This window comes from Bubalus bubalis, chromosome 16 (genome assembly GCF_019923935.1).
Source record: "Bubalus bubalis isolate 160015118507 breed Murrah chromosome 16, NDDB_SH_1, whole genome shotgun sequence".
Classification (NCBI taxonomy): Eukaryota; Metazoa; Chordata; class Mammalia; order Artiodactyla; family Bovidae; genus Bubalus; species Bubalus bubalis.
In genome coordinates this window covers 10,170,287-10,198,070 of record NC_059172.1, presented here as the reverse complement: position 1 = coordinate 10,198,070, position 27,784 = coordinate 10,170,287, and the positions used below count along the sequence as shown (strand labels likewise).

The window sequence follows — 27,784 nt, the reverse complement described above, 5'->3', positions numbered from 1 at the left end:
CATGCCCACATGCACCCCACACACGAACATGTACACACGCACCCACATCCGTGCACACACATGTACACACACACACACACATGTACCCCCCCACACACACGCACTCACATGCACACACACACATGTACCCATGTACCCACACCCGTGCACACACATGCACGCACATGTACCCACACATGTACGCACACACACGTACCCACATGCACCCCACACACATGTACACATGTGCCCACACCCGCACACACATGTGCACACACATGTACCCACACATGCACGCACACCCACACCCACATGCACCCCCACATATACATGTACCCATGTAATCACACCCGTGCACACACATGTGCGCACACATGTACCCACACACGCACCCACATGCATGCACACACATGCACACACATGTACCCACACATGCAGGCACACCCACACCCACGCACACCCACACCCACATGCACCCCCACGCATACATGTACCCATATACTCACACCCGTGCACACACATGTGCACACACATGTACCCACACACGCACCCACATGCATGCACACACATGTACCCACACATGCATGCACACACTTGCATGGACATGGACAGCCCTGGTGCTGCCTGCCCTGCAGTGGGTCCACCCTAGCTCTGGCCCACCTTCCCCGCCTCAAGGATGCTGCTGAGGCCGCCCTGCAGCGCCGGCCCTCCACTGATGGCCGCAGGGCCTGGGCACCTGAGTTTCCCAGCTCGGCCTTCAGGGCCCTCCCGGTGGGGCCAGGCTTCTGGAAATCGGCTGTCCGCACAGCCCGAACCACTCCTTCCCTGGCAGGCACTGTGCTCCCGGCTGAGGCCCAGCTCTAAGGGCCAGCCAGCCAGGATGAGGGGTGGAGTGTGGGAGCCAGTGGTTCTGTCCCTGGGACTCTCAGGGCCTGAGTGGGGAGTCTGGGCTACAGGCTAGGAGGTGGCAGGGCCTGGGGACGCAGCCCCCCATGCAGCGGGAGGGAGGGAGGTGGAGAATTCATGGAGGAAGGGAGAGGGGTTGAGGGTCTGGGGCCAGGGTGTCCCTTGCACTCCCAGGCTCCCCACGGAACCAGAGCCTAGATGAGCTTCCCTAGGGCCATGCTCTGAGGGTTGGTCTCGCTTCGTCTCCTCCCAGCTGCTCCAGGACACTGGCAGGGAGCAGGTGTTCCCTCCCCGGGTACCAGGGCCCAGGAGGGCTCATCAGGATATGGGTGGCGCTGTAGTGGGAGAGAGGGGGAGCTTTTTATCTCAGGAGGGTGAGAGAAACATGAGAGAATGAAAGGAGACAGTGTGTGTGTGTGTCCATTTACCCATCACTTGTCACTCATCCACCAAGGGTACACTTGACAGCCCTGTGTATTCAGACCCCATCCTGGGTGCCAGGTAGACATTCACTTGGTGGAAGAGCCATGGCTTCTGCGCTCAGGGGCCTGTGGTCCGGGGGGTGATGGGCTTCCATCAAATACTGGCTCAAGTGGACAATAGTGCTGCCGTTGTGGGAGGTGCTGGGCATGAAGGACATGGTCCCTAAGAGAGCAGATAATGAGGCAGCCGATCTCATCGGGGCAGTCAGCAAGAATGCCCTGCAGTTACGTATGCGGCTGGCAGGACCAGAAGCCCAGCACCGGGGGAGTGGGTCCCAGCGAGCCTCTCTCAGCTGGGCAAGCAGCCCTTCCAGGAAGGATCTGGGTCTGTGTTTCCTGCACAGCGGGAAGCGGTTACGTGATTGAACTTGTGGTTTGGCAAAATCGCTCTGGCTGCCGTGTGTTCTCACGTATGCACACGGGTCCACGTGTACACCCTGGCCTACCCCACCTCGTGACCCCAAACTCCCCAGAAAATTACCCCGTCATCAGCTTTTCTCAGATCTAAAGAAACTTTGAGGCCACGGGTGCTGTGGCCTTTCTGCAGGTAGGATGCTGGCCTGTGAGGCACCTGGCCCCTGCCAGGAGGCTCTGGTGGGTCTGGGGAGAGGTGTTCATGAGGGGTGTGCCCCGTGGCCCCAGTCTGGGTTCACAGAGAAAGGGGGTGTCCTGGTCTCGGCCCCCTACCTGGCCTCGCTCCTGGCTGTCCCGTGGCCTGGCGCAGATCCAGCAGCACCTGGCAAGCGGTCAGACCGTAGTCCCCAGACCTGCAGAGGAACCGAAAAGATCGTGCTAGGCGCTTCGCTCGCTGGGCTCCTGGAGGCGAGCTGAGAAGCCCAGCTGGGCAGTCTGGGATTTTACTCTATTGGGGGTAAAATATTTTCCCAGAGGGAATTTTCCGCCCTGTCTTGCATTCTCTATTTGGGAGGGCAATTCTTCCTGCAGCCCTGCCCCATGAGTGCAGGTGAGCAGACCGGGGCTCCTTCACGTGGGTGTGAGTGCAGGGCAGACCCCGGGCCAGCCATGCTGGGGTGCTTGGCTGGGGTGGGGAGGGGTTCAGGAGTCTTTGGAAACCTAACTGCCAGGCCCTGCCAAGCTCACTTTCCTTCCTCCCAGCGAGCTGTGTGGTCTGAGGTGCCCCCCACTTACGGGTGGACACTCGCCCACCGCCCCCACCCCCAGGGTCCCGGAGTTTTCCTGTTTTCAGGGACTGGCTTTCTGGGCCGAGGCCCAGGACACACCCCCAGCATCCCTGACCCTGGTTTGCCGCCACGTGACCAAGCTGTGCAATCAGAGCTGACGTTGAGCCCCTGATGGGTGAACTGAGTGACCTCAGGGAAGGTCAGGACCCCAGTCTCCCCATCTGTAAAGTGAGGACAATAACAGGGCCCATAGGACAGGGAGAGAGGAGGCGGCAAGTGAGTTGCGGGGGCAGATGTTAGGGGGTCATTGTTCTTTCCACTTCATGGCCGCAGCTGCTGTTGTCTTTAAGGGGTGTTGCCTCTAAGGGTGAGGCGACCAAGGTAGTTGCTTCCGGGTCGGCAATAGCCCACCACACTGGGGCCCTGGGCCTTTTCAAAAGGCAAAATCAGTTAACACCAAGCCTGTCTTTATTTAAAAGATTGATATTTTGTTCATCATGAATTTTTTTTCCCCATGAGGTTTTGTTTCTTAAAAATGATCGCTATGAACTCATTTATGTTGGTTACTGAGTGGTTTTGGTATCCCCTGAGTCACAGTTTACATGTGAAGCAAATGCCCCATTCACCTTACACAGGGCCCCAGCTTTTTAATAACTGTAGAGCAAGACTGACGAAGCCCCTGGGGCCAAGGGGCTCATCCCAGGCTGAGGGCTTTATCAGCAGCTGCTGGCCTAGCCCCTGAGATTATGGGATGATGACTGAGGCCGGAGCCCAGGGCTGGTGGTAAAGGGGCATGGGGACGCACTGGGACTCTGAAGGTGGTTTATCCCCAAGGTGGACCCAGGCCAGGCCCCAGGGGAAGGCCAGTCTTGCAGGGTGATGCAGGCCTCCCCACCTCCATCCCCTTACGGGAATCTGTGCTTTGGCCCAGACTGGGGGCCCCTCCCCACGTGTAGCTGGCTTGATGGGAGGGTGGATCCTGGTGGCGGTTCCACCTGGGGAGGTAGGCTCAGGTTGTGCGTCTGCCCGCTGGTGCAGGGAAGGGAGGCAGGAAATCCCTGGGCCTGGGCCTACACGACCACACCCCACCACACACTCCATTCCTTTCCTTTTCTAATCTTGTATGTACACAGTCTGGTTCATGAACTCAGTCCCTTGCTGAGTCCTCTGCCCCTGGTACAGTAGGTGCCAGGCCCCATAGGCTGCATGCAACCCAGCCCTGCCCTCAGGGAACTCACAGTCCAGCCAGAGGGACATGCGGCAGAGTTAAACCCAGTGGGTTTAGTGGATTTAAGAAGGGTCCGATGGTGGTTGCCCACAGTTGAGGCCCCCTTAGTTGGCTGGGGGTCAGGAAGTCTCCCGTGAAAAGTGGTCTTGGAGCCGAGAGATCTGAGGACAGGTTGAGCTTCGATGATCAAGTCTGCGGAAGGCTCCAAGTGCCCCGGAGCCTGGCTTGTTTGGGAAGCTCCAAGCCCCCAAGCTGGGGAAGGGCCAGGAGGGTCCCTCTGGCAAGAGGCGGCACCCCCAGAGCCAGCACCCTCGGTTTGACCGCACACAGTGTAGGGTAGGGGAGAGCAGAGAGAGGAGGGACTTCCTACTCCTGGCCTGCTTTCCGGATTGCTGGAGTTGTTTGCAGTTGGGGTTCGGGGCTTGAGGCCACCCTGACATCCTGGGCTGGGCAAAGATGGATGTGGCCCCCCCCACCCAGGGGCAGCTGGGAGGGGACCCCATTAACTGCCCCTTTCTTCTTCCAGGTCCTGGGCGCGGTGATCCTGGGCTTCGGGATATGGATCCTGGTCGACAAGAACAGTTTCATCTCCATCTTACGTAAGGGTCCCCCTGCTCCCCCCCGGCCCAGCTGCCTCTGAACAAGGGGCGGGGCAGCAGGCGGGGCTGCTCCCACAAGTCCTCGACTCTCCCTTTTTCAGTTGCCCTCGGGGCCTGCCTTGCCCAGGTCCTGCTGCTGACCACTCTGCACCCCACCACCCGCCCCTCCCCCCGCCCCCGGGCCTCTCCGCAGGGGTTTTCAGAAGGAATTTTCTCTCCCTCTCCAAACAAAGCTGCTGTTGTCTGGAGAAGGCTGGGGGATGAGAGAGGCTTGTTCTCCATCCTGGCCCCTTCCCTCTGCCCTGACCTTGAGAAAGCCTCTTACCTCCTCCGTGCCTCCACTTGCCTGCTCAGCAACACATGGGCAGTAGTACCTCCCCTTCCCAGTTCAGAAGAAAAGCCAGGAGTGGCAGATCGGCAGGCATGCATGAAGCACCTGCTGTGTGCCTGGCCCCGGCCAGGTGGGCCAGGCAAGTGCAGTGATGAGGAGGCGCCAGGCAGCGTCTGCCGTTTGTGGTCACAGTGTGCCAGGCATGGAGCCAAGAGTTTGACATAGATAAACTGCCTTAACCTCACAGCAGCCTCGGGCAATAGGAACTTCCTGCCTTTCAAATGAAGACTCAGAGAAGTAACATCCCTGGCTCAGGTTCATCCAACCTCAGAGTGACAGGTGTGGGACTCGGACCCCCAGAGCTTTGGTCCAGATGGTAGGGGAAGCCCCTTGTCTCCCTCTTGAAGCTGCAGGGGAAGAAGCCCAAGGCTTCCCTGCCAGGACGATAGGAGGCCTTTCTGGGCTTCTCGCCGCCTCCTCCAGGAAGCCTGCCAGGCTTGCTGAGCTAGCCTCCAGCGGACGTCCTGAGGCAGAGAGCGGAGTCCAGCGATGCCACGCCCCTCAGTGAGCGGGTCCTTGGCTCACTTCCCCTCCCAGCAGCTGCCCGAGGCAGCAGGTTTGGACTCAGGCCCATGACAGCTGCTTGATTTGAATGAAACGGAACCAGGCTAGGATGGGTGATGGAGGGGGCCCCGGGGGGCTGTGCCTCCCCTTGGACGTGAAGGGAAGGGAGGCAAGGGTGATCCCCCCTCCACCATATCCGCTGCTGTCTGGGACTGTCAGTCCTGACTTCTGCTGGGGGCAGGGCGTGGACCGCTCCCCATCCGGGGGCTAAGGTTTGGGTTTCCTGCCACAGTTGGGTGCCCACATCCCCCACGCTCTCCCTGCAAGGAGGATGGGACACATTCTCCCTGGCCCCGCTCGCTTGGCCCAGGCTGCCTGCTTCCTGGGCCGTGGTGCACACTCAGCGGGCATTGTGCCTCGGGGCAAAGTCTCAGGGCCCAGCCAGCCCACTGCGTTCCTGCCCTCTGCGGCCTGCCCGCCCGGTGCTCCCAGGGTCCTCCCTGTTCAGGGCTCAGAATCTCAAGTTGGCCAGGCTTTGGAGGCCCCCTGGATGCCCCTGAGTGATTTTACAGATACCGAGGCCTGACCTTACCCCCAAGGGAACTGACTCCAGGGGTGTGGGTGGAGTTCCAGAGCACCCCCTGAGGCTTTTAAAAATCTTCCCAGGTGGTTTCCTGGGCAGCCAGAGTTCAGAAACACTAATTTGTTAGCCCAGTCACTATACCCTTGAGTAAACTGAGGCTCAGAGAAAGGGAGAAAAAGACTTGCTAAGAGTCTCGCAGCAAATGAGAGTCAGAACCAGGAGCCCAGGGCCTACTGTGTGCGTGAGCCCAGAGCCTGCGTGACACGGCTCTCCCCTTACCTAATTGAGTCCTCACTGGGAGTACCTGGGGCTGGGCATTACCAGCCCCATCTTACAATGGAGGAAACTGAGGGGAAAGGTAGACACTTGTCCAAGGGCACAGTTAGAGGGTGGGGAACAGGGATGGGAACCAGGGGCATGGCTCCTGAGTGCCCCCCTTGCCCCCTACCACCGGGCCCCGCAGCATGCCCCGCATTCACACCGTCAGGAGCAGAAGCCAGCACGGCAGGTCAGGACTAGAGCACCAAGCCCGATGCCAGGGTTCCGGTCCTGGCTCTGCTATCTACCGGTTGTGTGATCCTGGGCAAGTTACTCCACCCTCTGTACCTCCTCATCTGTAATATGAAGGTAATAATAGACCACATCATGAAGTCCATCCTGAGAAATTAGACAAGTTAATGTCTGAACGAGTTTAGAAGGGTTTCTAGTAAATCGTAAACCCTGCATAAATGATTGTTAAATCAGTTTATAATACCATCTGATCCTTAGAACATCTTTAAGAAACCAGAATTACTAGTTTTATTTCACAGAGGAAAAAAAACAAACAAGCCAGAAGCCCAGAAAATGGCTTGCCCACACCCCACAGGGGTCAGAGCCATTGGCAGCAAAGTTGGGGGTAGGTAGCAACTGACTTTGCGTGGCCCTTGGGCACTTTGGGAGGTTTGGGCTACTTCCTGCCCACTTCGCTGGTACCTCTGAGACCCAACAAGACCAGAGGATGCCAGTCTCGGTGCATAGGACCTGGGCTATATGCGTGCCCCCTTCCTACGTCATGTTGCTCAGATCAGGAGCAGCCCTGAGGCCCTGGAGGAGGACAGGGACTGACAAAATGTTCTGGGAAATAGAGACCTCGCACCTCGGCTGGTCCCCCAGGAGAAGGCCCCGAGTGGCGGTGGTGGCGGCGGCGGGCTCTCGGCCCCCAGCCTTGCCCCTTGGGCCCCGTCCGCAGCCTCCTAGCTGTTCCGGGCCCCAACAGACGGATCAGGGTGTGCAGCCACCTTCGCTGGGCCGTGGCAGAAATTCAGCAGGCTGGTTTGGATAAAGGGCCTTCTTCAGGGCTGGCACACCGTGGATTTCCAGGCAGTGCCAGTTGATGTTGGGAGGAGGAGGATTCACTGGGAGGGCTTGCTGAAACCCAAACCCAGGAAGTTTAAGAAAAAGCAACATTTGACCGCCTCCCCCTGCTCTTGTTGGTGGGTGAGAGCCCAGGCGGTGAGGGCCTGGAGTAAGAAGGAAGTCTCCTCACTCACCCCCTCGGGGCCTCTGCTCAGCTTTTCTGGGTCTCCTTTAGGGAGCTGGGTGGGGTGGCCGCCCTGCCCTGATGCCCGAGAGTGAGGCGGGCTGGCCAGGGCGTTTCCTCAGCTCCAGAACCTTCTGTCTGTGCCCAGGAAGTGGGGCTGGATCACCCGCTCCTACCCACCCATGCGCCAGCTTTGTGGTATTCCTTAAGGGCCCCCACGCACCCTCTGTGGCTGAGGTGGGGACCTCAGCCCCTCTGAGGTTTGCCCCCACCCTGCCAGAGTCGCTGTCAGTCAGCCCTTTGGCAGCCCTGGGCGTGCCCAAGTCATTGGGAAAGCACAATGAACAGGCGGATTCCGGGTCATCTCCTGCAAAGTCTGCCCAGCTGTGGTGGACCCAGGAATCTGCATCCCCGATGGCGGTCCTCCTGATCCGCTCAGGCTCTCGGGGTTGTTCTGTTGCCGTCTGGAAGCTCTGCCCCCCTGCCCCCCCACACCCTGAGGGTGCTTCACCAGCTTCCCTGCAGTGCCCGGGGCTGTCAGAGGACAGCGCCCGCAGCCCCCTGCCCACGGGAGGTGCGACCCCCCCGGGCCCTCCTGGCACGTCACAGCCTCAGGGCTTGGAGTGGGCTCCACACACCCTACACCTGGGAGCTGGAGGAGGACCTGAGCTCTTCCCTGCGTGATCTGTTGGGATTCTTGGGAAATGCTGGTCGAGATTTCTGACCTCCATCTGCCCGGGGGTGCTCCGTCATTGCCATTAGGCACCAACCCCTTCCCCTGCCCCGTATATCCCCTGTCAGACTCCCCTCTCTCTCTCACCTTATTTTCCGTCTTCCCGTGCCCCGAGCTTCCTCCCGCCTCAGGTGTCTGCCGTGCTCACTTGATCTTAGCCAGCCTCAGCGTCTTCGTGGCCTTTCACACCCCTCACCCCACTACACGTCACTTCTGTGGGGTGGGGACCTCAGCAGGTTGACTGACCGCTGCATACCTAGCACTGGCATAGCGCTTGGTACGCAGAGGTTCCTGGTAAATCTCTGTGGGCCAAACAAATAAAGGAGAGAAACGCCTGCATCAGTGCACATGGCCCGTGCAGAAGTGGAAAGAGCCTGGCGTTGGGAGTCTGTTGTTGAGTCTCTCAGTCGTGTCTGACTCTTTGCAACCCCATGGACTGCAGCATACCAGGCTTCCCTCTCCTTCACTCTCTCCTGGAGGTTGCTCAAACTCATGCCCACTGGGTCAGTGATGCCATCCAACCATCTCATCCTCCGTCGCCCTCTTCTCCTTTTGCCTTCAGTCTTTCCCAGCATCAGAGTCTTTTCCAGTGAGTCTCTCTTTGCATCAGGTGGACAAAATATTGGGTCTGCCTATTCGCAAATCCCAGCTCTGGCCCTTGCTGATGTGCCTTTCTGAGCCTCAGTTTCCTCATCTGTGAGATGGGCATGCTAGTGCCTGCCGGGCAGAGTTCTGGCAGACGTGTGAAGCCCTGAGGCATAGCGAGTGGGCAAGAGGAGCCACGTTCGTTGTTTATGGACATGGAGGAAGGTAGGCCTCCGTGTCCGTAGCCCCAGCAGAACCTGCCAGTCTGTTTCGTTAATTCAGCAATAATTACGTAATTCAGCGTAATTCAGCAAGTGACTCATACAGCGCTTTGCTGTGCTGGACACTGTCCCGGGGGCAGGGTTTCAGCAGGGACCGGTCCCTGCCCTCATGCAGCTTACAGGCTCCTAGGAGTCACAGACGATGAGCGAGAGAAGTCAGTAAAACTAGAGTCTTTTCAATCCCCTAAGTGCTAAGGAGAAAAAGGAAAGCAGGGAGGGGGCGGGGCACACATCTAGGGGAGGCCACTTCCAAAGCGGGGGAGGGAGCAGGTGCCTGGCTGGATGGCTGACCCCAGTGTCCCGACCCCACGGCAGGGATGTGGCTGCAGCCCTGCCCCGATTTTGCACTCAGCAAGGGCGAGACAGGCTGAATCCAATGTCCTTCTCCACTGGCAGAGACCTCCTCCACCTCCTTCAAGGTGGCGGCCTACGTCTTCATCAGCGTGGGGGCCCTCACCATGCTCATGGGCTTCCTGGGCTGCCTGGGTGCCGTCAAAGAGGTCCGCTGCCTGCTGGGGATGGTGAGTACGGTCCCCCCAGCACTACCCACCCAGAGCCCCCCATCTCATCCTTCCCAGGGGGCCCTGGCCCAGTCTGGGTGGGGGCATCCGAGGTGAGGGGGGCATGGTGGGGACCCTGCTGACTCTGTGTCTATTCTGCATCCCCAGTACTTTGCTTTCCTCCTGCTGATCCTCATCGCCCAGGTGACTGCAGGGGTCTTCTTCTACTTCAACATGGGCCAGGTGAGCACCACCCCGACCCCGTCCCCACCCTGACCTGGGCTGGACTAGCCACGTCGGTAGGGAGTAGGGGTGGGGGTGGCTTGGGGGTGGGGGACAGACAAGAGGCCTCGTGGTTGTCACGAAGAAACCCAAGTGGGGAATTCCCTGGAAGTTTGGTGGTTAAGACTCCATGCTTTCACCGCCAAGGGTGTGGGTTCAATCCCTGGTCGGGGAACTAGGATCCTCCAAGCCATGCGTTTCAGGAAAAAGAAAGAAAAAAGGAAACTCGCAGGTGCCAGGTCAGCCTCCAGGGCCTCCGGTTCCCTGTGGTCGCATGGCAGGATGCTAGAGGTGGGTGGGGAGAATACGGGGGGGTGGAGTCGCTGCTGGGCCCAATATTGACTGGACCCCACCACTTTCTAGCTGTGTGGCCACTGGCACGCTGCTTGCCTCTCTGTTCCTGCTTCACCTTCTGTAACCGGGGGTCATTAATAATTTAACTCTCAGGGTTGCTGCAATGATTCAGTGAGATTATCTTAGCGAAACACTTAGCGTAATTCTCAGCATCTCGTCCGCAGATGAAGCCCAGGGAGGAGACGGCCCATGAAAACGTTATTCCCATGTCAGAGGGAAGACCTTCAGTATTAAGGAATAGAAAATCAGACATACTGGGGCTTAAACTCTAAGGACGTATGTTGTTGATTTAACCAGAAGTCAGGTTTGGAAGCTCCAGAGGCCCTGGTTCTGGCTGTCTGTTCAGCCTGCTCATCATGACATCTTTCCTCCGTCATGCCACTTGTCTCATGACCACAAGACGGCTGCCATAGCACCAGGCCCGACATCTGTGCTGCTCTGGCCAGGAGAAAGGGAGTGGGGCAGTGCCGGCCGTGGCCATCCCTTTTATCCGAAAAGCAAGCCCCTGACCAGTCTCCTCCAGACTGAGTTTTAAAGGCACTCCTAGCTTCAAGGGAGGCTGAGAAAGTGAGTAACCAGCTTTCAGCCTCTAAAGACAGAGACGCAAGAGAGAAGGGGGCTCTCTTGGCCACTGGGTGTGCAGGTGATCGTGACTGTCACGGTTAGCATTATGGAGCACCTGCTCTGTGCACTGGCTATTTTCTAGAAGCTTTACGCACATTATCTCGTCTCGTCCTCCCAGCAGCTCTGCTGTGTAAGTCTTGTGTTGATGGGCCGGGAAGCAGATGCTCAGAGAGATGATTAACAACGACAGCATCAGTAATAGTAACGATAGCCCCTTATCCCTAATCCCCACTGAGCACACACCAGATGCTGGGCTCAGTGTCAGCCACTTTCCATGCCTGCTCTCCCTGAGCCTCGCCTCCGCATGCTCCAGGTGAGGGCTGAGGGCATACAGTGGCAGTAGCCAGGCCAGGTGAGGGCCCAGGCGCCACGCGGCCAGTCGGAGTTCACCCTGGGCCCAGCTGAGGCTGGATCCTGCCTTCCCTCCAGGACCACAGTTCCCATCCGCCCACAGGGCCGGCAGAGCCAGTGGCCATGTGGACTCCTACATTTTGCCACTTTGAAGGTCAAGTTGCCACAGATCCTTCTAGGAAGGAAGTTGAGAAAACATTACAGCAACGTCATCAAGTAATACTTCATAGAATTTAGAACAAGCCTGGTACTAAACGCTTTGTATATACTGCGTTTATTTGTTCCTCATAGCAAGTCTTTGAGGTCATGGGTATGAGTACCCTTTTTCAGATGTAAAACCCAAGCGCAGAGAGGTTAAGTCACTGGGCCAAAGGTCACACAGCCAGTAAGTGGCAGAGCCAGGGTTTGAACCCAGGCCACCTGGCTTCCCAGTTCACACTGGTGAAATTTTCATTATAGTGGTTCCTACCTGAATCAGCTTTGCTTATTTATAATCTACCCAGTCTGTTTCCTAGGAGCATTGGAGCCAGCTTCCAATGTAGTCATAGAGCACATCACCAAGAGAGTGGATGAGAGCGGGGCCGCAGTGAGCGGTTCCTGTGACTCAGAAGCTAGTCAGACGGTGTTGGGCAGTCCGCCTCTTCACCCCCGTGTTGTCCCACCTCACAGTAATAAAGACGGTGTCCATCTGTGAGCACCAGTCACGTCCCAGGGGCTGAGCTGGTCGCTTGACACTCGTTTTAGTTTTACTGGCATTTTCAAGTTTAAGAAACTGAGGCCCAGGAAGGCAGTGACTTTTGGCCCTGGTTCTATGTAGTTCAAATGCGACAGGCGGACATTCCCATCCACTCCAACCCGAGGCCTGTGCTTCCCTCTCCTTCCACGCTGCCTCCCCTCTAGCTGGCATAATCTGCTTGGCTGCCAACCAGGAGCCGTGCCCCAGAGGCGACACCCAGCCCCAGAGCCGGGCTGGTTTGGAGAATCAGCTCTCCTGACTCTAGTCCAGGCTGTGTGTGTCACGGTACTCCACTGTCCCCTTCTCTGCCTCCCCCAAGCCCTCAGACTCTACACTTCATGCCCCCAGCCCCAGCCCACCTCCCCCTGGCCCACCTTCTTCTCTGGAAAGCAGGGGGAAATTTCCTGGCTTCGCCGGGGAAGTTCTGGCGCCACCCGATTGCCCGAGTTGGAATGAATGATTTATTTTTTCTTCCCCAGCACATTGTAAATCCCAGTGGAAGACTAAACATGCCCTTGGTGGTGTTTATTCCTGCAGATGAGGCCCAGCTGGGGAGGTGGGACTTGGGTGAGCCTGAAGGAAAAAGGCTTTTTTGGAAGGTGACAGGCCCTGTCTTCTTCCCTCTCCAGGCCTCCTGAGCAGGTGGGAGGGACTGAGCCCCTGGGGTCTCCCTGAAGTGGTCTCCAGTGTCCTTCCTCCCAGCAGCCACCGTTCCCAGGGCAGCAGCAGGGGAGGCTGGGCGCCTTGGGCAAAGCACGGGCCTTCCAAGCTGTGGGGTCTGCTTCTGTCAACGGAGGAGGATAGACCTGGTTGGCTTCCCCTCAGCCCCAGGGTTGCTGGGAGCCCAGACTTCAAGGCTTGTAGAAAACAGGTGTGTTGGCCCGGGGCCTGGACCCCAGAACCAAGCTGCCCATGTGGGAGCCCTGCTCTGAGACCCTGGGCAAGTTACTCAGCCCCTCTGTGCCTCAGTTTCCTCCTTTGTCAAATGGCAGTGATCCTACAGGTCCGCTCTCCCTAAGCCATAATTCCAAAGTCCAAAAAACACTTCAGAAACCCAACATACCACTCACAACTCATTTGGTGGCAAAATTGAACCCGGATGGAAATGAGCTTGTTGATGGCCTTGGCTGACCCCCTTCAGGTGCCCCCTGGGAAGTACAGAATGGAAGAGACTGTGGGGGTGACATGCCACCCTCCAGCCCTGCCTAAAATCCGACCGTTTCTCAGTGCCGGGGCGCACTGGCCCCGAAGGCCACCTTATAAGTAGGGCACCAAGGGTGGAGGCGTTGACAGAGGGGAAGGGCCTAGTGTCCGCCTGGCCCAGAGCAGATGCGTGCTGGCGTCAGTGCGAGAGTTGCTATTCCCGTCACCGTTGCCGGCTTCACTAACGCCTCGTAAGGGCTCAGTGAATGGGCAGCTGCTCCTGTTGTCAGCGATGCCAGTGCTCACGTTAGCAAGGGCGGTGGGATCCGGCATTTAGGCATGGAGTTAAGCTCGCTCTGGCTGTGTCCTTGTCTGATCATTACCCAGCCCCCCTTTAGTGGGAAAAACTCAGGTCTGGGTTCTGCCGTTGCCTGCTATGTGGCCCTGGACATGTTACTCCGCCTCCCCGAGCCCCTGGTGACCTCTTGGGCCATTCCCAGCTCTGTCACGCTGGGATGCTGGCTTGTTCTTTCCGGGTGGTAGAGGGTGGGCAGGGGTCAGTGCAGGAGAGGGTGAACTAGTAACTGGTTCCCAGAAGGTGCTGGGTGCTAGACTGGGTGCACTCACACAGGCCGGCATGTGTGAGGCCACTGAGGCTCTGAGAATTTGCATCAGGGGGCTTCCCTGGGTGGCTCTGATGGTAAAGAATCTGCCTGCAACGTAGGTGACCCGGGTTCAGTCTCTAGGTTGGGCAGGTCCTCTGGGGAAGGGTATAGCAACCCACCCCTGCATTCTTGCCTGGAGAATTCCATGGACAGAGAAACCTGGCAGGCGACAGTCCATACGGTCACAAACTGAGTGACTAATACTTTCACTTTCACCTTGAGCAGAAGGCCTGAGGGCTGAGAGTGTGAGGGGACGGGCTCGCATGGTCTGGGTGGTCGCCGTGGCGGAGGCAGGGGGCTGGTGGTGGTGAAGGGGCTCAGCTGGGCTGCTGTGTGCTCTGCATAGAGGGTGGCCGGCCAGGAAAGCCATTATTCCCTTCCTTCTCCTTCCCTCTCCCACGCAAGAGGCCCACAGTAGCCAACCAGCCAGTGCCCATAGGAGGGAACACACAGGTGATTAAACGAGTTCCTTGGGGACAGCGTGTTCTGTGAGACAGCTCTCCCTGCCATGGAAACTTCCTGATTCACTAGCTTGGGTTTCCATGGCCACAGGGAGATGGCTGGAGTCGGGACGGGGGTGGAGGTGGGGGTGGTGGGGACCTTTCTCTTCCCTTTCGGGAAAGGGGAAGAAGGCACCCAGACTGTCCTTCTGGAGACCAGTGGGCAGACACTCTCAAGCACCTGCGTGTCTGACTCCAGTGCCTCACTCGGGCCCGCCCTCGGGGAGCCTATCATCATGGGGGCAGGACAGACGTACATGGCGCGGCCCCCGGCTGAATTCTTCGGTAGCTGGTTGTGTAGATTGCAGCCAGACTTTCAGGAAAGACCTAGGTGGCCACTAAGAGTGAAAATGCTACCCCCTCCACATCTTCCAGGCCAAAGGGTCCTCATTTCTTACCAGGTTCTTAGGATGAAGCCTCAAAGTGCTTGGCAACCCCTTCTGTGTACAGGGGGAGAGGCCGAGAAGGTGTGGGTCCCTTAAGTTGCACAGGGACCCCTCATTGTGAGAGGCAGTTTGGCACATAAGAGCATGGAGAGAGGGCTGAACACCATCCCAAAGAGGCTGCAGAGGAGCCTGGAGATTTACCCTGGGGAGAAAGGGGTAAAGGGAGATGAGGTTGGGTCTCAAACATCTGAATGACGTTTGTCCTGGGAGAGAACGATCTGATTTGTTCTGTGTGGTCCCAGCTGGGACTTGGGAGGGAGATGGAGGATGGAAACCAATGGATATAAGCCATTTGGGCTCAACTTAAAATGAACTGATTGTACCAAGAGCCTCCCTGCAATGTGCTACTTTGTGTGGTACTGAGTTTCCCATCATAGGGAGCATTTAAGCAGAGCCTGGAAAAGTATGAGAAGGATTCTTCGTTTTGGATGAAATGCTGTCTTCTGATTGTACCTCTCTCAGAAAAGTCGCACCACAAAGAGACATAGAAGCGTAGCCTGGGGTGGGGCAGGGGGAAAGGTGTCCCAGAGGGCGGCAGGGTCGGGGTCGGGTGGGGATGCTGGGTGGCTTGCTGTGACAGGATCTCAGGGCCCTGGAGATGCACGTGGCTGGTGATGGGTATATCTCCACAGCTTGCCCGCGGTCTGATCTTGTGAAGTTGTCCTCATTGTCTGCGCCTTGGTTTTCTCTTTGGGGAAGCAGGGAGGATGGTATTGGGCAAGAGCAGGACCAGCTTCCTAGGAGTGCACACTGAGCAGCCACACAGCATCCCACACTGAGAAGGTTTCTGTGCTTGGGCTGATGTCTTGAAATTCCTAATCATTTTGAAGTAAGGAGCCCTGCATTTTCACTTTACACTGGGCTGTAAATTATGCAGCCATTCCTAGGCAAGCCTCTTTATTGCATGTAACAGTAACCCAACTGAAACTGGCCTGACCTGGCTGCAGGCTCAGCTGGATCCAGGCTTCTAAAGGCTGCCACTGGCACTGTCTGTTTTCATCCTCAGCCCTGCTCACCTCCGTTGGCTTCCTTCTCAGGCCAGATGTCCCCAGGGGGGCTTGGGGTGGCCACTCAGGCTCTCATCCCACCAAATTAGCAGAAAGCGAGGGCCCTCGGGTCACTTGCCCATCCCTGAACCACTCACTGTGCCAGGGTGTAGAAGGTGCTAAGTGGCAGCCTGGGTTTTTGCTTGCCCCTGGCAGCGAGGGGGCAGGACTCCTCGGCCACATGGAGGGTTTGAGGGGTGCTTACTGCTAAGGAAGGGAGTTGCTGTTTCAAAGAGGGAGAGTGGACATGGGGCAGGCAGAAACCACAGAGTGCCCCTGCAAGGATGAAGTGAGATGGTGAGCTGCTTCTCCCTGCTCCTCCCTGTCTCAGTAACAGCCTGGTTGCCAGGGTAACTTCCCCGGGCTCCCGACACTGCCTCTTGGGCAATGGGGTCCCAAGGCATCAATGCCGAGCTGAATCAGACCCTGCCACCGTGGCCCCCCTGGCCCAGTGGTGTCCCTTGGCCCCATTCTGGGCTGGAGGATGGATGTGGTGTTTCCATGGAAACCACCCAGCCTCAGTGGAAACCACCCAGCTTCCATCACCTTCTCATTTCTGGGGGCTGAAACAGGGAAGTCGGGGCTGTTGTGGCAACCATGCCGGGTATAAATAGAGCCCAGGTCGGTGGGGGGAGGGCTGGTGGGAGGATGTGGGGGGAGACCGCTCTCTCTGCAAGTGCCCCTGGGGACCTCCTTCTTTCCGCGCCTCAGGGGTCACCTGCTCACTGGGGAGCAGAGGTGGAGCGGAGAGGGTCGGCAAAGAGGCTCAGATTCTGCAGGCAGACAGCCCTCGCTGTGTAACATGGGGAAACCACCGAGCTGCTCTGGTTTAAAACTGCTCATTGCAGTGACCTCAAGGGCTTTCATTCCAAACAAGAGAACTGAGGGAGCTTAAAATGATACCTCAGTTCAGTTCAGTTCAGTCGCTCAGTCGTGTCTGACTTTTTGCGACCCCATGAATCACAGCACGCCAGACCTCCCTGTCCATCACCAAATCCCGGAGTTCACTCTGACTCTTGTCCATCAAGTCAGTGATGCCATCCAGCCATCTCATCCTCTGTCGTCCCCTTCTCCTCCTGCCCCCAATCCCTCCCAGCATCAGAGTCTTTTCCAATGAGTCAACTCTTCGCATGAGGTGGCCAAAGTACTGGAGTTTCAGCTTTAGCATCATTCCTTCCAAAGAACACCCAGGGCTGATCTCCTTTAGGATGGAATGGTTGGATCTCCTTGCAGTCCAAGGGACTCTCAAGAGTCTTCTCCAACACCACAGTTCAAAATGATACCTAGGCAGCTTTTAATTATTCGTTAAGAGAATTTTAAAGTAAGTGGTCCTTGTCATCACCAGAGAAAAGACTATATTCACATCTGTGAGTTAACCTAATGTCTAACTTTACATTTTACATTCTCCGTATGGTACTGTTACAATCTATCATGTGTTGCGTTACACAGCCATATGGTCTGTAGATTTTTGTAGACTTCCATAGATTTTGACCAAATTAAACAATTAAAGATTAAGTGCTAAAGAAAAAAAAGAAAAAGAAACTGGTATGACCTATTGCAAGCGATGGCCATGTGGTTTAAATGCTGATAGAGCTCAATGGATAAAAACTTGGGTTCTGGAATCAGTCAGACATGGGTCCAAACCCCAGCTCTTCACATATTGGCTGTGAGACCTTGGGCAAGTTAATTAACCTCTCTGGGCCTTGTTTTCTGCCTCTCCATAATACCTAGGCCATCTATCTGCCTGGAGGGTTAGTCAAATAATGCATTAAAAGTCCTTCGTCCAGTACTGGTAATAACAAGCTTGATCAAAGTTGGCTGATACTGTTGTGATTAGTTATCGACAGGCTAGCTTTGCAAGTTGTAGATCTCCTCCAGTAAAACCAGAGAAATATTTGACTAAGAAATTTATGGTAAGAGAGGGACAGAGAGCGATCCTGGGGCGGGTGAACGGAGGGGGCCGGGCCCGCAGGGCGGTCTGCAGGATGTGGGTTCTTTGAGCCCTGTGTTCGTGGGGAGCTGGAGGAAGCCCCCACTCATGGAGTTCTGAGCTCGCTCACTCTGAAAGCCCCCATCTAGAGGTCCCTGTCCCACCTCCCAGATTCCTCTTTCTCAGGAACCGAGGGGCAGGCATGGGCTGTCCCCTCAGTGTTCCCACTCCTCTCAGGCCCCTTGCCCCGAGGTTCTGTGGGGGCAAGAGGTGACCATGAGCAGCCTGTTCCAGCTGGGGCGCCTGGGGAGGCCCCTGAGCAAGGTCTGCAGGTGGGGCCGGTTTGGGTCTCACCTCCCGCTGCACAGTGGGCTGGTTCCTGAAAAGCTGCCATAGTGAGATCCTCTGTTCAAAGCCCAGAAAGGGGCCTTGGGGGCCGGAGCCTTTTGATCCCGGCACCTCTCACCCACCTTCTTTATAAACAAGGGTTTCTTCTGCGGGGTTAGAGAAAAGCAGGTGCTTCCCTCTTCTCCCACAGGGACCCTACATCCCCAGCCAGCCTAGGCAGTTGTGAACTCTGGGGGGCCCTGGAGCTGGGCAGGTGGCAGGGTTCCTCGTGCGTTCATTCTCCATGCTCGCCACACACTTCCCCCTGGCCAGGCTGGCTCAGACTCAGTCACTGCCCCCCACACGGAGCTGATGTTCTAGTGGTGAGAGAGACTGTAAATCCTGGAAGCAGATGAGCGTGCTATGACGAGGCTACAGGGAAAAACCTGCAGCGGGCCTCCCCTCACAGGATAAGGAGGGCCTGGCAGGGGATAGGGAAGGGCTGAGATTTTCCTGGGTGGTTCAGGAAGGCCGTTCTGAGGAGGAGCCATTTGAGGAGAGCTCTAAAGAGAGCAGGAGAATGAGCCACGTTCATATTTGGGGGAAGAAGATTTTAGGCCAAGGGGACAGCAAGTCAAAGGCCCCAGGCAGGAGTGCGCCTTGCCCAAAGACCCGGTAACTGAAAAGGAAGGTGGAAGAGCAGGGAAAACGAGGTCTGGAAGCAGCAGGGCCAATTCTGTAAAGTAATTATCCTTCAATTAAAAGAGTTAATTAAAAACAAAAGGAGTTGGCCAAAAGGTGTAGGGCCTTGTGGGCAGTTGAGAAGATGGCAGCGTTTCTCCCGAGCTTGGTGAGATGCCCGCCGCTGGACAGTTTGCAGCAATGATGTGGACAGATTCTCATCCACAGGCTCACGTGCTGTTGAGTGCTGAGGAGACGGTCGGGCGGGGGTGGCTGACCTGACTGCACTGGGGTCGGGGGTGCTGGCGCCCAGGGAGGACCAGGAAAGTGGTTGGAACCGGTGACAACATGCTTCTGAGCAGTGAGCATAGCCCTGGCATTTCAGGTCATGGCGGAGAGGCAGCTTAAGCACGTGTGACCAGGGATGGGGTCGTGGGTTTCGAGTATGCTGACCGTGGTTCGTGCTCTCTCCTCTGCAGCTGAAGCAGGAGATGGGCAGCATCGTGACCAAGCTCATTCACAACTACACGGACGGCTCCGGGGACAATCTGCAGGAGGCCTGGGACTACGTGCAGGCTCAGGTGAGGGACCACGCGCACAGGCCTCTGGGTGCCTGTGGGCCCGGGCGTGCCCGACAGACGCTGGTGGTGTGAGTGTGTGTCTGCTGGGGTCAGGAGCTCCTGAGCAGCCCCTCTTCCTGCCCGACCCCCGGTTACCCCCACAGCTCTTTGCCCAGGGGCCCCAGGCCCAGAGGCTGATCCAGGATTCACAGCGCTCTCCCCACCCCTGGCCAGAGAGGTGGGGGCAGTCCTCCACCCGCTCCTCTCAAGCCAGGCTGGGCGCTCCCCCTGGAGGAAACCGCGTGTCCTGGCTGAGAAGTTACACAGGCCCACGTGAAGTCCGCCTCTGGGGAGGTGGCGTGGGAACCTTCCGGGGCGAAAGGAATGTTCTATTCAAATTTTGATCCAGGTGGCAGTTATGACAACATGGGTAGAAAAGTTCGTCAAGATGCATTTGTTCACTTCAGTGTGAAGTGAAGTTGCTCAGTCGTGTCTGACTCTTTGCGATCCCATGGACTGTAGCCCACCAGGCTCCTCTGTCCATGGGGATTATCCAGGCAAGAACACTGGAGTGGGTTGCCAGTCCCTTCTCCAGGGGATCTTCCCGACCCAGGGATCGAACCCAGGTCTCCCACACTGCGGGCAGACGCTTTACCGTCTGAGCCACCAGGGAAGCCCAACACACTTTAGTGTATTTCACCTCAATTAAAGTGGAAGAGAGAAACGGGTTGACTGACTGACTGGGTTCCCAGCCTGCCTTGATGTCCGTGTTCCTGCCTTGATGTCAAACCAGTCACTACACACAGCAAACACCCTCGGTGATAAGGTCCCAGACGCCCCCCTTGGGTGGTCCCGGATGTTGTGCGCCCTTGGCCGGGACCTGCCCTCCCCGGGCGGTAGCCTCCCCGTCTGTCACAAGAGGACCTGCTGGCCCTCCCACCCACTGCCTTCGGGGAGGCCTGTGGGTGTGAGGGGCAGGGAAGGGGCAGCACAGGAAAGCCTGACACCAGGAGACCCCGGAGACCAGAGGCGGATCTCTGCCCTGGCCACGTGGGCACATCTGGTCTCCGAGCAGTGAAGGAGGGGAGGGAGACACTTCCTGGCCGACATGTGTCACTGAGGTTTGGTGACACGAGGGGCCTGTGTCACCTGAGAGGCTCCAGGCACACGGGAAGACATTGTCATCCCACCTTTGGTTTGATCCACAATTGCCGAGACCCTTTGCTGAGATCAGGGTGGGGGCGGGGGGGTGGGTGCCAGGATAAACAAGTGTCAGGGGAGGAGGTGGACTGACTGGGGGAATTCCTGCAGCAGGCAGGACCTCTTGGTGACTTAATGTCTATCAGATGCTGCTTGGGATGGTGGTAAGAAAACAGGCAGCGAGTCAGGCTCCCAGGGACTGAAATACAAAACTCAGCTACTTCCTGGCCAGGCCTTCTCTGACTCAGTCTCCTCATCTCTTAAATGGGACTATTGATCCACGCTCACGTGCGATGAGTTTGTAAAGCCCGAGGCACTTATCATGTGGCCTGTGAGTGGTGATGTTTAGTTATGATGCAGGGGCACTGAGACACGGGAGTGTCCTCGCAGGGTGCTCTGGTGAGCAGGGCTCTGCCTGGTGCAGTTGAACGACCAAGAGAAGCTGCCTCACTTTGCTTGGGTGTGGGAGGGGCTGTGGGTGCCCCTCAGAGGTGCCAGCCTTTCTTGATGGAGAGGAGGCAGCCAGCAAGAAAGGAGCAAGGTAGACGATAAACCCTCAACTAGAAACTGACCGGAGCGGGTGAACGCCTGAGTGTGCCTGGCACGCCCCCTGCTGGCCACCGGGCTGCTTGCAGGAACTCGTCTCTTCAGACGGGAAGGAGGCCGGCGGGGAAGTGACCACGTGCCGGGCATGATGGCACGCAGCTGACTCGTACTAGCCCTTCAGCCCTAGCAGAGTGGCCGTCATCACCCCATTCTCCAGATGAGGAAACTGGGGCTCAAAGAAGTGCAGCAAGTTGCCTGTGCATGGGGCAGGGCCAACATTTGACAGGGCCCACCCCCGACTCCGCTCTGCCTTCAGGGGCATTTTCTGGACACAGGCCTCGCCCCTGAGATCCCGGTCCCATTGGTAATTCAAGCTGCCTGTGATCTGAAGCCTCTCGGGGTCCCCTTCACGAGGTTTCTTTGCGTCAGGATCATCTTGAGCATTTTCTCCTCTAAAAAGGCAGAGGTACCACATCTCGCTTTTCGCTCTGGCAACCAGGAAGCTCAGAGCCAAACCTCAGCTCCAGCATGTGCTCAGGCCTGCAGGTGGAACCCGCCTCTCCTGGGCGACCGCTGTGCCCTCCTGACCTGAGCTGGACACCTTGCTGCCTCGTCCCATTTCATCCTCGTAACAGATCAAGTTAGGGAGTTAGTTTCCCCCATTTTCCAGATGGGAAAGTTGAGGTCAGCACGTTGACCAGAGTTGAGTAGCTAGTAGGTGGCAGAACTGAATTTGACCCTGGTAGCCTGACTCCAGCCCCCACACCCCCGTCGTATGCCATCTGCCCTCCTCATGTCCTGCACGCCCATGTCCTTTCAACTTGACCATCCCTTCTGTTGTTTTCTATTTTTGCTGCTTCTGATTTTGTTTCCCTCTGTTTTCATAGTTTATGGTGTATCCCGAGGGCCTCTTTCAACTCCTTGTGGCTCACAAAGGCCAAAGTGAAACCTAAACGCTAATCCTGGGGGTTTGGCTGAGACCGGGGTGGGGGGTGGGAGTTGAGGGGCAGACCTGGACAGGGCAGACCTGAGCGCCTGTCCAGGAAGCCCCCAGTTGAGCGGGCGGTGGGCTCGAGCACCCTGTCCCCTCCCCCGGCCAGGTGAAGTGCTGCGGCTGGGTCAGCTACCTCAACTGGACAGAAAACACCGAGCTCATGAATCGCACCAGCATCACCTTCCCCTGTTCCTGCAAGAAGAGTGATGAGGATGACGCCCTCATGATGCCGCAGAAGGGCTTCTGCGAGGACCCCTTTGACAACAAGACCCAGAGCGGCAACAACCCCCAAGACTGGCCGGTGTACCACGAGGTGCGTGGATGGTTGTCGGCGGGGTGGGGCTGGGCTCGGGGCACGGTGGGTTCAGACCCTCCGGCCCCCAGCCTCATCTGGGCTATTGCTCCATCGACCTTTCTTCACGGAGCTGTTCCCGCCTTCCTTTGATTCATCTGTTTGCTCGTCATTTGCACCTTCATCTTTGCATTCATCAGTGGATCCATTCGAGGACCACCCAGACCCCGCTCTGCCGGATCTCCGGGCTGGGGGTGGCCCCGCCCCGTGATCCTGCGTGTCAGGGTGACGCGGCCCATCGTGGGGTGGCGTGGCTGTGTTCTCTGCTCACAGGGCTGCATGGAGAAGGTGCAGGGCTGGCTGCAGGAGAATCTGGGCGTCATCCTCGGCGTGTGTGTGGGCGTCGCTGTCATCGAGGTCTGGGTCCCCTCCCCTCTACCCCCACCCCGTGCTGCCCCCCACCAGATTCAACCTGCTCTGCAGATGTTCGGGGTGGAGGGAGGGGTGAGTTGAGGCCCATCGGCTTCTAGAGGACCCGTGGCAAGCCTGGCCTGACCCCTGCCCCTCGCAGGGCCCTCTGCCACCTGAGTCACAGGTTGGTCCTGAGGCTGTAGCTGAGGATCGGCTTTGTCCAGGTCAGGCCCTGTGTGCTGACCCGGACTGCGGGATGCTCCTCTGGGGTCCCGCCTCTGACTGTTGCCCCCTCCTTCACCAGCTCCTGGGGATGTTCCTGTCCATGTTCCTATGCCGGCATGTCCATTCTGAAGACTACAGCAAGGTGCCCAAGTACTGAGGCGGCTGCTGTCCCCACCTCCCTGCCTGTCCCCCCAACCTCAGGGTTCCTAGGGGTCTCTCCTAGGCTCCCCCGCTCCAGGCCCGCCTCCCACCTCACTGCCAAGACCCCTTGTCCGTCCCGTGCTGGCTGGAAGTCGGAGGGGGGTGCTTCCTGGGGACTTGAACCCCTCTCCTTTGCTTTTCTGCCATCAGCCTTAAGCCCCAGCTATTCTGTGGCTCCTCCACGCACTCCCTGTCTGGCAGGGTTGTCTTAGCAACCCAAAGAAAATGCTCCCTGCACAGGTGGACTGGGTTTCTACCTGCCTTGGGGGCTGTATATATTGTATGGGAGAAAGTGTGTTATAAACTGGGGGGGTGGGGGTTGGATAAGGCACCCTGGGTTGTCACTGCCCACTGCGTGGGTCAGCTTTGTTTCCACTCCGATGCTCTGTCCTTGGTTTTTCCATCTTCCTTGAGGTCGTGGGAGAGGGTGGGCTTGACCTGACATGAGAAGCGGCACCCCTTCTTCAGCCTGACCCAGCCCCACCCAGCAGCTCAGGCCAGTCTGGGCCACGCTGTGGGGGCAGGGCCTGCGTGAGCTGGGCTGAAGGGGGGTGGCCTGGGCATGAAGGTCTGGACTGGCCCTGGGCCACTTAAGGAAGCAGGGGGTGAACCCTTCCAGTGTGGCACAGAGCTGGCCCTGCATTCACCAGGGCCCTGAGCAGTCCAGGGAAGTGAGGATGCTTTCTCCTGTCCTCTGTCCCCCAGGGAATGGGTGGGTAAGGTTGTGCCTTGAAGGGGAGTGGGGAGGGGCCCAGGGCACAGCTCTGTAAAACACACACAACTGATTATTAAAGAGGATTTGTAACAATCCAGCCTGCCGTGGTGGAGATGCTGCTTCTGAGGGCAGGCGGGAAGGACCAAAGGGGCGAGCTGATGTGGACAGGGTGGCCGGGCCTGTGGGAAAGAGTGGGGAGCGCCTCCCTGCTATTCCCAGGACAGGGGCTCCTTTAGGGGCACCTCTGGCCCCCAGTTCAAGCTGGCACATGAGAAGTGTGATGCCTGGCTCTGATTCATTTGTCTGGCTCCCGGCGTGGCTGGGGTTTGATTTGTGTGTTCAAACAGGTGTCGATGGTACCCCTAGGGTACAGGTGACCCCAGAAAAAAACCCAAAGTGGGCTGACTGTGGAGGTGGGTCAGTGAAGCCACAGAATAAAGCCTGCCTCTTTCTAGAGCATCTATTTTTTTTTTTTTTTTTTTACAAAGGAAGGAAATAGTTTCATATTGAAGAAATGTGATGGAGTAAGATGTGCAGAATTCAGGAGGTTTTGAAAGATGCAAGAAGCATCTTTAAAGAAAGCTCTTACTTGTACTTACTCAAGTAAGGAAGTTGAAGCCCAGCACAGACCCCTGCCCAGCATCACGAAGCTTAGGGGGCTGTGCAGACGCTCTGCCCTGGCGGCTGCTTTAGGAATATGAGCGTGGGGGGTCCCCTGGGTGGGTCTGGAAGTGTGGTTGGTCTGGAAGGCCGGGGGAAAGACCCATCTAGGAGGTCACTCCCTCCACCGTTTCCTCCTCTCTGCCTTCTCTGAGGCCCTGGAGGCAGAGGAGGGGGTGGATGGGGGGACTCACCTCCCTAAAGTGGGGCGGGAAGAGCGGTGGGTAGGGTGTTTCAGCAGGAGCCACCAGGTGGCGCTGCTGCCCCATCCCAGGAGCCTGGTGAGACCCAGAATGGTTCCCAGCCCCGTGGGTCTCTCCCTGGGGTGCACCTGGCCAAAGTACTGATTCCAAGGCGCAGCAGATCTGGGCCAGGGAGAATGAGCCAGCATCTTGCACAGCCCTCCAAGGTGATTCCTGAATCAAGTCGCTTTCATTTCTCAGGCCCTGACAAGATGTGGCTTAGAGATGCTCCCTCCCCAAAGAGAGCGAGGCTGGAGGGTGGGCCGGGGGAGACAGTGCTTGTCTATCCAGGAAGGAGGGCGGAGACACATCTTAGGAACAGTCGAACACTTGATCTGAACCTAATTAAATTCTTGCCAGAGGCTTTTTGTGGCTAAAACCCTAGGCAAACCGAGTTGGGGCCTGTGGGGTGTATCAGACACAGCCCTGGGCTGAAGAAACCTTTAACTCCAAGGTGCTGTTTACTTAATCAGGGATTCCCCTGGAGCTCTTACCCAGCTCAGAGGGCTGAGGGCTCCCAGTGAAGCCATTCCAGCTGATTTTATTTATTTATTTTTTTTTATAATCTGCCTCATTCCACAAAGGAAGTACATATAATAAAATATAAAACAATAGAGAAAATAATAAATTTATGAAGAAGCTCCAATGCTTTGGCCAACTGATGCGAAGAGCCAACTCATTAGAAAAGACCCTGATGCTGGGAAAGATTGAGGGGAAGAGGAGAAGGGAGAGACAGAGGATGGCATGGTTGGATGGCATCATCAGCTCAATGGACATGAGTCTGAGCAAATCCTGGGAGACAGTGAAGGGCAGGGAAGCCTGGCGCGCTGCAGTCCATGGGGTTGCAGAGGCAGACACGACTGAGTGACTAAACAACAGCCACCACAGTGAAGAAGCATAGACTTGAATGAAATAAACACAAGTTTGAGTTGGCCAGCCTGGTGATGGCAAATGCATGGTGTGCACAGAGTGTGTTCCCCATGGCTGCGCTCACAACAGACATCGCTAATTGATCACGGTTCTCATTTTCTGAGCCCAGATGTACTCGGGCTGTGCTTCCAGCTGATCTCCCTCAGTGCAGCCTCTGAATCCTTCTCAGCTCAGCACAGTTGATCAGTCTGGCTGGAATGCAGAGTGAAAGCAGTTGCCAACCTTGAGCTCTAGTTGTTTAGTTGAACCCTATATAATTTTACCTCTGAGCTTCCTGGTGGTAAAGGCAATAAAGGGAAAATTTTCAGATATATAGCTTTAATTTCTCAAGGTTTCCTTAGCTTAGGCACTAGGAAGACTGCAATAGGCCAGAATCTAGAATTCAAGATGGCTCAGTTCAGGCAGTTCAGTCACTCAGTCGTGTCCGATTCTTCATGACCCCATGGACTGCGGCACGCCAGGCCTTCCTGTCCATGGCCAACTCCTGGAGCTTACTCAAACTCATGTCCATTGAGTCGGTGATGCCATCCAACCATCTCATCCTTTGTCCTCCCCTTCTCCTCCGGTCCTCAATCTTTCCCAGCATCAGGGTCTTTTCAAATGAGTCAGTTTTTTGCATCAGGTGGCCAAAGTATTGGAGTTTCAGCTTCAACATCAGTCCTTCCAATGAATATTAAGAACCGATTTCCTTTAGGATGGACTGGTTGGATCTGCTTGCAGTCCAAGAGACTCTCAAGAGTCTTCTCCAATACCACATTTCAAAAGCATCAATTCTTCGGCTCTCAGCTTTCTTTATAGTCCAACTCTCACATCCAGACATGACTACTGGAACCTCCTGCATTGCAGGCAGATTCTTTACAACTGAGCTATCAGGAAAGTCCCCAAGATAGCTCTCAGACCCACAAACTTTGAAATCCCTTCATGGCAGGAGCAGAAAGTTTAAGTGGACCTACTGGGCCTGACCTGAAGCTGGTTATTGGCAATGGGGACAGGAGCTGTGCTATCTGTCAAGGAGGACCCAGGAAGATCTAGTGAAGGTGCTCAGACCCACCGGGTGACATTCTGCATAGCTGGTGCTTGGCCAGCCCTGACTCTGTACTGGTCCCACTGAAATGTTAACTGATTTGCTCACTACAGTCCAGTGAGGTGCATGGTCATGATTACCCCCAGTTTACAGATAAGGACAATGAAGAACAAGAGCTTAACTAGTTCCCTCAACATTCTACTATTGCTAAGAGGAGTGGGAGGGACTTCCCTGGTGGTCCAGTGGTTAAGATCCTGCCTTCTAACGCAGGAGACGTGGGTTCTGTCCCCAGTCAGGAAACTACGACCCCACTTGCCTTGGGGCAACTGAGCCCTCCAGCTGCAACTACAGAAAGCCTGTGTGCTACCATGAAGACCCAGCACAGTCGAAATTAAAAAGTAATTTTAAAAATAAAAGGAGTGGGAGCCATAACCTGTCCATTGGATGGCACAGTCTGCAGGTGAGAGTGTGGGCCTACTGCCAAGGCAGCTGGGAGCTGACCCCACTGAGAAGGCAATGGCACCCCACTCCAATATTCTTGCCTGGGAAACCCCATGGACAGAGGAGCCTGGTGGGCTGCAGTCCACGGGGTCGCTGAGGGTCGGACACGACTGAGCGACTAAACAAACCACCATCACTCTGCCCTGCAAAGGGACCCATGAGCTACCCCTCTCCCACGGTGGGCTTACAGGGGGAGAGAGGCTAAGAAAAGAGACAAGGCTTGGTGTTTGGCTGAGGGCTGTGGTTCCTGGCCAGACAAGGAAAATCTGGTACTTCAGCTGGACTCAGAGCCATACGGGGGCATGGATGGGGTCTGGTTCAGCTTAGTGGTCCCTCGGCACCCAGGCAGCAATTCCACCGCACAAGGTTGGGGATGGGGGACACCCATCCCCTGGCCTGAGAAGGGCTCAGTCCGTGGGTCAGGCAGATCTGGGCTCAAACAGGAAGCTTAGGGGCTCAGGAGCCATGCGAGCCCTGGCAGACCTCATCACCCATTGGTGCCTCACCTTTCTCATCTGAATGTTGGGAGGATGACAGGGTCACGCCAGGCTCAGGTCACATGAAGGATGTGGAACCTGTGGGCACCTGGGCCCCCAGGAACCCTGAACCGGAGCGAACAACTGTCTCCCTGGGCTTTGCCCATCTCCTAGTGCGCCCAGCTGAGCAGATGTCTGTCCTGTCTGTCTGAGACCAGGGTGGCAGAGGGTGTGGGGCCCATATGGAGGGTGAGGGGCTGCAGGAGGCGGGGCCAGAGGAGCCCGGGGCC

General features: G+C 56.8%; 1 protein-coding gene and 1 long non-coding RNA gene across 6 annotated transcripts in view; one reads left to right on the top strand and one right to left on the bottom strand.

Moving 5' to 3' along the window:
• Positions 1–23,758, top strand: part of CD82 (CD82 molecule) — a 56,044-nt gene extending 32,286 nt beyond the window's left edge. For all 5 annotated transcript variants that reach the window (XM_044929232.1, XM_044929229.2, XM_044929228.2 and 2 more), the window contains exons 3-9: positions 4,264–4,336; positions 9,329–9,453; positions 9,601–9,675; positions 18,997–19,098; positions 21,924–22,130; positions 22,443–22,526; positions 22,825–23,758. In XM_044929232.1, the coding sequence (XP_044785167.1) occupies positions 4,264–4,336; positions 9,329–9,453; positions 9,601–9,675; positions 18,997–19,098; positions 21,924–22,130; positions 22,443–22,526; positions 22,825–22,902 (744 nt within the window). In that variant the 3' untranslated portion in view covers positions 22,903–23,758. The remainder of the gene's footprint in view (positions 1–4,263; positions 4,337–9,328; positions 9,454–9,600; positions 9,676–18,996; positions 19,099–21,923; positions 22,131–22,442; positions 22,527–22,824) is intronic.
• LOC123329705 lies at positions 1,395–12,251 on the bottom strand. Its single transcript, XR_006545234.2, has 4 exons — positions 12,154–12,251; positions 8,154–8,368; positions 2,055–2,134; positions 1,395–1,530 (listed from the first exon to the last, which is right to left on the bottom strand). It is a non-coding gene; the product is annotated as an uncharacterized LOC123329705 (long non-coding RNA).
• Positions 23,759–27,784: the final 4,026 nt, after the last annotated feature.